General features: G+C 42.3%; 1 protein-coding gene across 1 annotated transcript in view; it reads right to left on the reverse strand.

The window, feature by feature from the left end:
• Positions 1 to 12,370, reverse strand: part of ARMH4 (armadillo like helical domain containing 4) — a 123,336-nt gene that overhangs the window by 5,395 nt on the left and 105,571 nt on the right. Inside the window, exon 5 of the mRNA XM_057732350.1 lies at positions 1,904 to 1,935. Within this exon, the coding sequence (XP_057588333.1) occupies positions 1,904 to 1,935 (32 nt within the window). The remainder of the gene's footprint in view (positions 1 to 1,903; positions 1,936 to 12,370) is intronic.

Raw genomic sequence — 12,370 nt, forward strand, 5'->3', positions numbered from 1 at the left:
GCTGTATACCTAAAGCTAATATAACATTGTAAATTAACTGCACTTCAATTTAAAAAATGGTTAAATTTTTTAAAAAATGAAGACAAGGCATAAAAGCAAGTCAACTGGTGGGAGTTTCAACCATTTTTCTACCAATTTTTTAAAACTAAGACATAACTGAAAAATACTACAGAATAAAATGAAGAGAAGGCTAAAAAAACTTCAAAATAATCCAGAAAACTAAGGCCATACATAAAATTATTTCTCTTGGTGAAATGGAGCAGGGAAAGGGTGCCAGGCCTTCGAGACAAGATAAGAAGAAAGGGTCCACAAGAAGAGAAAATACAGCCTTTCTCCAGAGCTACACAGATTTCTAAACAGAGTGGTGAAGCTATATATACATACAGGTAAGAAACTTTGCAACGTCCAACTTCAAAACAGGCTACATGCCAAAGTTTGTTTTCTTCAGTTTATTTTTTGTCCATTTTTGTAACTCAGAAGGGTACTTTCTATAAAAACAATGACATATGGACTCTTAGATTAAACTACCAGAGCCTGTTTACCTTTCATTGCATCATATTTTCCCCTGAAAAATAACAAGAAGCCCTACCAATGTAAATATATTCAGTTCTAAACTTTTGAGCTTCTCTTGCCCCAAATCTTGCTCAGTCTTCTGATTATACTTCCCTTAGACAACTGGATGTGTTACAGATACCAACATGGCTTCCACTGACGTCAACAGGCTTAAAATCCTTCAGCATCACTTTTAACGTGTATAAACATAAAATAATCTCATTCTCAAAACTCTACATGCTAAATTTTAATAAGAAGCAGAAAAATAGTGAGAATTAATATAACTATACAATTTCAATTGCAATTGAAAGTTTCCTTTTATCCTTTAACATTAAACTGTAGCAAAATAAATATTAATCATTCAAACATGGGGGAAATTTACATCAAATAATAAAATAAGATATGGGATACCATCAACAGATGTATATTCTGAGACAGGTGAACTGGAAGTAACTCCTATCTGACAGTTGAAACAATTTCCATTTAACTAAACCCCCAGCGAAATCCGAGCTGGGTTACAGTAACTGGATCTGACACAGGCTACAGCAAGGAGTTCAGAATTCCACCAATATTTTTATGAGTAATTCCAGTTTGAAATTACAAGGTACCAAAAATGAAACCTTAGTGTTGAAAATTAGAAGTAAATGAAAAATATGAACCTGCAAGGAAGTTAATATTGTCAATCACAGATGTCGATGGTAGAATTAATGCAAGAGAGGAAAATATTTCTCTATAGTTGGCCATTCCAGATAGGTCAGCTCGTGATCACTCAGCAAGCAGTGGCACTATGACAGACTACATAAAAGTGGGCTTGAGGAGAGTGCTCAGGTGTTCAGGTGTTTTTAACCCCACCTCCCACTATGGTTTAAGGATGCCCTTTCCATCACAAAGTTTTATTCTTAAATCAAGTCCACCAATTTATGTCCTTGGGTCAGAAAAATCAATGCCTTCCAAAATCCAAGGTATTTCTTCCTCATATAGGAAGATCAGGTTTAGAAGATCCTTGCATTTGGGACATGAAATGCGCAGTGGAATGGGATTACACTCCTGCAGTTCCTTAAAAGGAACTCCACCTTGATACGTCAAGGATGTTACTCCGTTGTACATACCAGGAATTACATTCCATAAGAATGAATGGCACTCCAAAGAGTAAGGCATCCCTTGTGTTATACCAGAAGGACCTTAAAGAGAAGGCCTTCTTTCTTACTGGGCACCCTTAAGTGGTCCTGTATTTTTGCATAGATTACCAGAATCAGAGTAATGAAATAAAGCTCCATTACTCTGAAGATCTTTTACTTGACAAAGCCATGCCCCCTAAGAAAAATCCAAAGGAAGAAAATACTTCTCTTACCTTGTCTTTTAGTTTTTCCATCCAGCTTCTCACTAAGGAAAATAAGAGAAGAAAATGTAAATAGCCATCTTTTTACTTATAGTTTATTGTGTTAAATTCATTTGGTAACTTACTTATATTTCATATATTAATTTGATACAATGAAGATTTTATTGTATGAAATACAGTGAAAGGGTCAACAGTATTAACATAATGACAGTAATAGTCTTGTTTTTATTTTCATTCATTTAAAAATTCAAAAAAAAAAAAGAGCACACACATATCCCTCACATCATTGTTAAAGGAACAGAAAATATTTTTGTCTACTAAATTTATTTTCTATTATTTTGTGGGAGGTCTGGGAGAAGAGAGGGGAAAACACCTTCAAAATACCAAGTTCATTTCTAATCTGACATTTTCTCCTCATCCCTTTTTCTCTCTCTCTTTCTCCTTATCTTCATTCCTCACCTTTCTCAGGCTTTAAACTCAAGGGGAAGTTGCACTTGGATCAATGTTGGAGAGCAAAGGCAGGAGCGTGCAATGGGCAGGGCTGCTCAGCTCTTACGAAAAGTAGTCAATATTTTAGGCTCTGCAGGCCGTACAATCTCCGTCACAGCTACTGGACTCTGCTGTTGCACTGAGAAAGCAGCCACGGGCGGCAGCACACAAGTAAGTGGGTGTGGCTCGGTTCCAATACCCTTTTTCTATGGACACTGACATTTGAATTTCATGTGATTTTTTTTTTTTACATCACAAATATTTTTCTTTCGATTTTTTTCAACCAAATTAAAAATTGGAAAACATTCCAATGGGCCGTATAAGAACAGGCAGCAGGCCAGATTTGGTCACAGCTTGTTGACCCCTGGCATAGACATATTTTACTCAAGAGGCTGGTGTCTCCATTTACTATCTGACTTTAGTAATAACATAACTGATAACAGTGATGACAGCTAACGTGTGTACAGCTTTACCCCTTACAAAGCACATTCGCATATATTGCATCATTTGGTAGGCAAACCAATGGCAATCCTGAGAGTCAGGTAAGGTGATGCTCGGGGAAAGAAGAGGAAACTGAGACTCATAAAAACTAAGAGACTTGCCATGGTTACCCAGAGAGGAAAGAGTCACTGGAACGCCAACCACCATCCTGATTAACGACCCACAGGAATAAGACCTCCCAAATACTCATTTCTGCCACAATACCACCACTGTTCTGCTCTCTCAGGATGAAGATGTGGAAATACCTTTGGCTCTTCTATCTCCTTCAGTCCCCAGCTTCAGTCTCTCATGTCAAGACCTTGGCAGGACCTCTCGGGTTTGTCCTTCCCTTATGGCTCTTTCTGTCTCAACTGGGATTCAGGCAAAGATGGTGGTGCACAATCAAAATAAGGTCAGAGTCAAGGGAAGGTCCAAGGAAGAAAGGGTAGGCACCTCAAGACTAAGCCATAGATCAGTGATTCTGGGAGTGGTTCCATGGAGAAGCGAGGTGAACCACGATTCACTGAGTGACTTGGAGAAATTAGCAAACCTCTTGGACGCTCAGCTTCCTTATGTGTGAAATGGAGGTGGTAATACTTGTCTTGCAAGATGGTTGTGAAGATTAGAAATAACATGTGCAAAGTGTCTAGGACAGAACTTAGCGTAGAGAAACTAGAAAACCAAAACAGGAAATCTGGGACGCAAGGAGAGAAAGAAAGATGAGTGAAATATGAGTATTGTGTTAACATGGCTCAACTAAGCCCAAGACATAAAGTTAAATTCAAGCAAGAGAATGCTTCCAATTCATTCCTTCATTCAACAATATTTATGGTGTGTGTGTTTGTTGGCCAGGCACTGTGCTCAACACTGTGTCAGCAGAAGGTATGGGGACCTAGTTCCAGTGAGAAAAGGTTAGGACATCAGGGCCACGAGCAGCAATGTAGGGACCGAGAGAGTGAAGGAGAGAGCAGGAGAGCCAGTCCCTGGGGCACACGGCAGAACGCCAACCTCAGGAACGAGATAATCGGAAGCAGGGAGTCAGCTGGATGATGCGTAAAGGGCAAAGCAAAAGAGAGGTGAGAGTAGGAGAGCAGGGGCCGACTGACTGCCTGTGGAGGGCAGCCCCGGGATAGCCTGGAGAAGAGGGAAAGGAAGCAAAGACGGGGCCAGGGTCTGGGGCACCGATCGGCTTTCCAACTGCAGGAAATTCTCTGCCAGGGGAAACATGTTAACGTAAGCCTTACTGAGCCAGAACTCACCGACAACCTGTCCAGCTCTTAGGTTCTTAAATTTCAGAGTCCTGCTTCAGGTGATTCTTGACGCAGTAATCCTTCCCTGGGGGAGGGAAGGCACATCGGCTTGGGATGTGCGTATGTGCACAGGTGATCTGAAAGAGCACATTCAGTGGATCTAGTTCTGCAGGTGAGAGCAACTACAGAAAGAAAGCTGCGCAAACTCCCCACGGCCAGTGAGAGGGGGGGTACCCTGGAGACAGTGAGACAGTGTTTGAGGGGAGACATGGGTATAAACAAGGTTGAGAAAAAAACTGCTCTTCAGAGTATGTGAGCTTGGCTGTGTTTCTCCAACTAAAAACACAAGACCCCTAAGGATCACACCTTGTGCTTCTCAGGCGTCCACCAGGGAGGGTTCCTGACGTGGTAATGGTCAGGTGCTTAATAAAATATTTTTCCATCTTTCAGCAAATATATATTGTTTTTAAATGAGTTCACAACTTCTGAGTAAACACAATTTTCTTACATGAAGATTCTATAAACTGTTTTCAGCAAACTGTTCAAGGCAGTGTAAAAATAAATCTAACACAATGATGGTTTTGAAATTTAATAGAAATCAATAAGGGAATGCAAAAGCTAGAAGAGAGAATATTGGAAAGATTTTTAATAAAAAGAAAAGATGATTCTTTATGAAGAGGAGAACAACTGCAGTTTTTGTTTTTGTTTTTTATTAGAGAGACATCACACTGATGAAAGGGGTATGAACTGACAAAACTTTTTGGAACTGCATGGAGAATTTGCAATTGATATCAAAGTTTTTCAGAAAGTTTAAATTTTTTAACAGAAGTTCCAGTTGTAGAAGCAATGTACCTTAAACAATTAATCATGGATATGCATAAAAAATTTTATTTAAATGCTGTTCACTGAAACATTATAATAGAAAAGAACATGGAAACAGCATCAATATTCAGCAAGAGAGGAATGGTTTAAACACTTTAAAGGAATACCTTAGGCTATGACTGCAGAGTGTAGTATTATACAAAAATTAAAGTTATTTAAAGAAAAATATTTAATGACACGGTATTGTTCGCATTATATATTCCAAATGAAAAAAACATAACATATGTATAATGTGAGCCCATTTGTGGATAAAAATATTATCTGTATAATTGAAATTGTGTACTTCAAAATGTTAACTGAAGTCATCAGTGGGTTGTAGAATTATGGGTGACTTTTATTCCTATACAGACTTTCAGGATTTTCCAAATTGTTTCTAATTTTTTAGTTCTTTTAAAATTTTAAAAACATATCTTAGCCCCCCAAACCCCTACAAAATTCTGTAAACCTTTGCAAGTGGAGGGTCATGGCCGATTGCTGATAGCGGAGAACACGAGAAGGTGAGGTCCTTCCACATGGTTTACTCCTCAGCCCACAGCTACAGATTCATTCTAATCCTGCTGCTTCTGGTTTGTTTTCTTTCTTGAAATTTTACTAATGCAAGTCTGAAAGTGTAGCAATATAATTAGGCCTGCGGTCTCCTTCTGTAGGGAGAGAGGTAGATGTGGGGGGAGAAGTAGACAGGGATTATTAAAAACAAAAAAAAAGTAGACAAGGATCATTGAAAGCATGTTCTCCATTATGCTCACCAGCGCCCTCTTGTGTACAGGAGTTCCAGGCGCAGCAATTTGCCCTCTCCTAGCTTATCTACAGGAAAACAGGGAGGAGCAGGGAGAGCAAAAAAGAAATTGCAGATAAAAGAACATTTCCATGTACCTTGTCAATTGTAAGTATGGTTGGTTTTTAAATAGCCTGTGGCTGAAAAGTCTCCCAAACTGCTTATTTAGAAGGGTATCCTTAATTTTCCTTTATTTCCAATAATAAAGTTTTATTGGCTATATTTATCCATCCCAGACACATATAAATTCCCTTTCACTAAAGGGGGAAAGGATGGGAGCCAGAGGATATCAGGATTTGGCTGAGCTAATAATTAATATTTATTGGGCATCTGACACAAAGCTCGCAAGGTAGGTACTACAATCCCCATTTTACAGATGAAGAAAATGAAGCTTAATAAAGTGCTGAGGCCACATAGCTAAAAAGTGGCTGAGCTGGAATTTGAACCCAGGCCCTATGGCTTTAAAGCATATACCTATTCAGTAAGCCAGTGGGTTGCTTTGGGGAGGGGTGTGGACAGGTGGGCCAGGGTGACCATAACAGGGCACATGGTATGGCTTTTTCAAGTTCTGGGGCACAGTGTGTATCAGCTCACCTCTGTTAGTCTGGGCCCTTCCTTTTTTTTTCTCTTAATAAATAAATTTATTGGCTGCATTAGGTCTTTGTTAGGTCGTTCCTGCACACGGCCTTTCTCTATTTGCAAACAGTTGTGGCTCACGGGCTCTAGAGCACAGGCTCAACAGCTGTGGCGCACGGGCTTAGTTGCTCTGTGGCATGTGGGATCTTCCTGGAGCAGGGATCGAACCCGTGTCCCCTGCATCGGCAGGCAGATTCTCAACCACTGCACCACCAGGGAAGTCACAGTCTGTGCTGTTCTTTCTCTACATTTTCCTCCCTACCTCCTCTCTCTGACAAAAGTTCTCTCTCTGCCTCTACATGGGTCTCCCTCTATCTCTCATTCTATGTCTCTTTATATCACATTGTAAACTCTACCTCGCTTTCTTTCCCTTTTTTCCCTCTCTGCCAGGTTCTTTCTGTCTGTTTATCTGTGTGGCTCTGTTGCTCTCTGTGTGCATTTGTCTTTTTCTCTACCTTAACCTGCCCAGTGTGTGTGTGTGTGTGTGTGTGTGTGTGTGTGTGTGCGCGCGCGCGTGCGCGCGTGTGTGTATAAGAATAAACTAGATTTCCTAGGTGTGTGTGTATTTGTATGAGAATAAACTAGATTTCCCAGTTCCTTCTTAGCCGTAGGATTTTTCCAACTCAGTCCTGTGTGCCAGGATCGCTCTCCATTGGGAAACAAGAGTGCTCAATGGAAGAAATCCTGAAAGTTTAAAACTCAGAATGAGCAATGCTGATGATACAGACTATAGGATCAGAGCACACAGTGACGCGATGGAAAAAGACAAAATGCAGAAAGCAGGAGCACATTCCTAGGGAGATGATGATGAGTTTTACTGTGAATATGTGGAGTTTAAAGAGTCTACACAGAATCCATGGGGATGTTTCTGTTGGCAGTTTAAAATTTGGATATGGAGAAACCCAGGCTGAAGACCAAGGTTTGGGATTGACCACCCCATTGACAGAAGCTGACATCAAGAGCAGAGAAAATCCCCCTGGAGTACACAGTGTATATTCGACAGGGTTCTCCAGAAAAATAAAACCAATACAAGATTATACACACACACACATACAAGTATATATATATGTGTGTGTGTGTTTTATACGTGTGTATGTATATATATGTGTGTGTGTGTATATATGTGTGTGTGTATATATATGTGTGTATATATGTGTGTGTATATATGTGTGTGTGTGTGTATATATATGTGTGTGTATATATGTGTGTCTGTGTATATATATGTGTGTGTGTGTGTGTGTGTATATATATATATAAAGGGATTTATCATAAGGAATTGGCTCCTGCAATTATGGAAGCTGACAAACCCAAGATCTGCAGGATAGCTGGCAATCTAGAGACCCAGGAAAGCTGGTTTCAGTTCAAGCCCAAAGGCAGGAAAAAAACCAATGTCCCAGCTTCGGCGAAGCCCATCAGACAGGAGGAATTCTCTCTTGCTCATGGGAGGGTCAACCTTTTCATGCTAGTCAGGCCTTCAACTGACTGGATGAGGGCCACTCACATTAGGGAAGGCCATCTGCTTTACTCTGTCTACCAACTCAAGTGTTAATCTCATCCAAAAACACTCTTATAAGCACATCCAGAAAAACGACCAATCATAAGCACATAGCTCAGTCAAGATGACACACAGACTTAACCATCATAGAGTAAGACTGGACAAGACCAAAATCGTAACGCCTAGGAACCCCAACATTTAAAGGCCAGGCAGAAGAGAATGGGCCGGGAGAAGAGACAGCAAAGGAACGGTCGGGGGGCTCAGAAACCTGGAATGTTCACGAGAAACACCCCAACAAAGCTCGTTCCAAGTGGTCATGAGGACGTTTTCACGTTCCACTGAGCAAATCCTTTGTCCAGGTACAGCCAGGCCCACTGGTGCCCTGGCCCACTGCAGACCACTACCATCCCGTGCACCCTGGGGGTCTCTCTGCCAGAGGGCATCCGTCAGTGGCGGGAGCCTGCATCGGGATGGCTAGGAGCACCAAGGAAATATGGCCCTAGAGGCCATCCTCAAGCAAAAGGTCCTGCGAGTTGGTGGGTGTATTAGCTTCGCTGCTATCCCAGATGGAATGGCTTAAAACAACACAAATTCCTGATCTCCTATTTCTGGAGGTCAGACGTCCAAAATCGGTCTCATAGGCGAAAGTCAAAATGTTGGCAGGGCCGGTTCCTTCTGGGAGTTCTAGGGGAGGATGTGTTTCCCTGCCTCTTCCAGCTCCTGGAGGCCGTCTGCATTCCTTGGCGGATGGCAACTTCGTCTTCCACGCCAACAGCACAGCACTTCAAATCTCTCCCTAAGCTCTGCTTCCTTTGTCATATTTTCTTCCCTGACTCTAGCCGTCCTACTCCTCTCCTGTAAGGACGCTTATGATAATCTCTCCCTCTCTGGCCCCTGAACTCATTCACATCTGCAAAGTTCTCTTTGTAAGGTAACATATTCGCAGGTTCCAGGGAGGAGGATGGGGACTTCTCTGGAAGAACCATTATTCTGCCTCGCACATCAGGTAAACTCCTTGGTGGTCCTCACCTCTGAGGTGTGTAACACACAGCTCCTCAGAGAATCCCAGCAGCAAGGGGCCCCAGCGACAAGGCACTCAGGAGCACCCCCTCTTCATGGGCTCCCCACCCTCCCCGTCTCACGTCCTCACTCCCTCGACGTGCTTCCTGGGGTCACTTCCCAAATAAACTCCTTGCACCACCTTGCTTTGAGGGAGAATGCAAACTAAGACACTAGTCTAATTCTGCCAACCACATAGGCAGGCCTGCACTTTGGCATACCAATTTTATTCGTTTTGTACATTAAAACAGACTCTGAGAATAAACAGAAGTAAAAAAGCAAGGAAGACAGGCAAGCTGGCCAAGTTCAAGGAAGCGGCCATCTCCATGTATGTAAATTAATTCTAATCGAAGGACTTCAGGCTACCGGAATTTTAAAAATATGCTCTTTCCATATACCATTGTGCAAGGTGTGCTGCATGGCTAGTTTCATTTACCTCACATTCAATTTTGAAAGGGTTATAAACACAGTCTCTTTAATAATCAAGTTTTCAACATGATTTACATCTTTCAGTAATGTGGGAAACCTGATTTTTATCTTAATCAATGAAAAGAGAAATGTAAGTTCCAGCTGTAAAAAAATGAAACGTCAGAACATAGTCCTTTGTTCAAAGCATATGTGACTAAATTTCAATTACAGTGTTTCTATAGTGTCAAGAAATAAATGGAGGCCAGCTCTTTTTCTTCCTTGTTATTTAATCATGAGTGCCTCTTCCAGCCCAAGAAACACACAAAGCTTTATTCCAACTTACATAACACATTTGAGAATAAAACTTACCAAGGTTTAAATGTTGCCTGCATGTTTTTTTAAAGAAACTTGAGTTTTTCCAGCTACAGAGTATTCTCTAATGATGCTAAATTTACCTGTTTAAAAATCACACAGAAACCCTATCTATAATTATTTGCTCCTCACATAATTACAGAACAGCAAAATTCTGATGAATAGAATGACCTACTTCCTTGCACAGGGCTAAGTGAGCAGTAATCGTGCATCTAAGAAGCAATTAATTCTGAAAGCTCTGCCCTGATATTTACAGAGAAGGGTACAAAGCGCCCAGATACCCTTATCTCTACTTTCAAGTATATTAAGGATGTCTCTAGTTGATGGCAGACTTAGGAATGACGCTAGATACCTACTGGGGAGCTGCAAAGAAAACGTCTTGTAATCAGCTGTACATGTTCTTGGGGTCATTTATTAACAGCCGCACTGATGAACATACACTGCAGGTGCCCGTGTGGCATGAGAAGGCGGTTATGAACTTCAACCACATGGAGGCACTGGGTGCATTCATGAAGAAGGGACTACCCCTCCCCGTGTGTGTTTCTTTCTCTTCCCCAAAAGGGAAACATGATATACAACACTGCTCACCACAGGAAAACACAGCTTGTCTACACCCCTCCTCTACACCCAATTGCGAGGGAAAAACAAAAACAAAAAACAAAAAAACACACTGCACTTTGCCTAAGACATCCTTGAAAATTCTTCTGAGCACCGAGGTTTCTGATCACTCAGCAGCAAGGCCACACCCAGGGGACCTGAAACTCTCCGCAACTCGCTCTTACAGCTAGCTCTCCCTTCACATTTGCACTACCTGATTTTCAATCCCTTGGTGAAAAGGAAGAGTTTGGTCTTCATACTTTATTTTTAATAGAAACTTGGCTGCTTCCTGAAGTGCAGTATCATCCACTTTCCAGGGCAAAGTCAGGTTGGTGTGTGTTTCAGTTTGCACTGAAACTAACATTTGCCATTTCGAGATGTAGGTAAGGCTGTCGCAATCATGAAGTCCATCAGGCCTACATCTGCAGTCCCGTCTATTCTCAGTGTTATGTAAAGTGACAGACTGCTCCAGCGTCAAGACCAGATCCCCAAGCACTCCTCTCCTTTATATAAATTTTGGGACTCCCACTGATAAAAGCCATGGCTTGACCATAGGATGAAGCAAAGGGAAGGCTGGCTTAGCGACCAGGTAACGCTGCAGTCTCCTGTTTGTTGACGACCCTTATCTAAACTTTCTGACATGATTCTGCTGAATCACCATGAAGCTCCCACTTTCCTAATGCCCTGGCTCAGCCAGCAGATCAAATCCGTTAGGAGTGGAGCGCTGAATGAGTACGAAAGTGGTTTTCAAGGCAGCTTCAGGGTTTGTTTCCAAAAGTTCCATTTACCAGTTCATAACGCAACACTCCGCACGCTGACGGGCAAATACCAACGTGCACTCTCAAGAGAAACGAAGGCAAATCTCTGGCTGGGAGCACCTGAGCATCGCAGTTAATACACTCACAGGAGAGCTTTTCTGCCATCTAAATGGATTACTTGAAAAGAAAGTGTCCCTGAGCTCTCGATCCTCAGGAAAAAGCCTAAAGGCCTTGCCAGGCCATCATAGGACGGCAGGATCACAACCTCCGTCCCCACCTTTCCCCTTTTAAATCCCTTAAGCAAACTTTGCACACACTCCCCGGGAGCAGCTGTTCAACATTTTATTAAATGGGGAAACATTTTATTAAAGCCGTAGAGCCAATCTCAGTGTCCTTATTCTTTTATCATTTCAAACATGCTTCTATTTTGCCAAGTTCTTGAGATGCTAACCATCCTGTCTGTTATGTCTGCTTACTTTCCCTCATGCTGCGATGTTTCCTTTGTGATCTGGAGTTTCTCACAGGAATGGATTTTTCAGTGGACGTTGTTTTCCCCCAGGAGTCTTGGGCAGCCTGCACTGTGGAAGTGTCACCACAGATGGGCAGTGTTTGGTTGCCTGTGCTGAGCACACCAGGAGCTTCAGCCCCCTGGAACAGTGCTGTGCGTTCATTTCTGCGTTGTGGGCTCTTGCATGATGAAGGCAGGCCTGGGGCTCTCACGTCTCTCTCCCACTCAGAGCCCCTTTCGGTTTCCCTGACTTGAGGCTGGGTATTCTTCTAGACCCCTTTTCACCAAGGAGGCAGATTTTCCAAAACGTCTTCTTACCTGGGGGTTTTAGTTGCTGCTCCCTGCCCTACCCCAGCCCAAGGTCATGTCTCTTGACCCCACACTGGTGTTAAACTCCACCCTTCATCCCAGCATCTGTAGGTGGTCCAGTGGCCCCCTGAGATGCCACAGCCTCCGCTCAGGAGGCTACTGCTCCAGCCTCAAGCTGCCGCCCTGGCAACAACAGCTGTCCTTTCAAGCCCAGTTGCATATTTTACACTTCTGTTTTGCTTTATGCAGAATTTCTCAGTTTGTAACAGGAGGTAGAAATGCACCCTCAGTCCACCATGCTGCTGGAACTAGCAAGCCAGACTCCACTTCTAACCAGGTGTTTTCACTTTTTTATTTCTTTAGGTAGAACTCACAAAACCTACAAATGACCATTTTAAAGTGTATAATTCAGTGACATTTAGCACATTCCCAATGTTTTATAACCATCACCTGTATCTCAT

This window comes from Hippopotamus amphibius, chromosome 4 (assembly GCF_030028045.1).
Source record: "Hippopotamus amphibius kiboko isolate mHipAmp2 chromosome 4, mHipAmp2.hap2, whole genome shotgun sequence".
NCBI lineage: Eukaryota > Metazoa > Chordata > Mammalia > Artiodactyla > Hippopotamidae > Hippopotamus > Hippopotamus amphibius.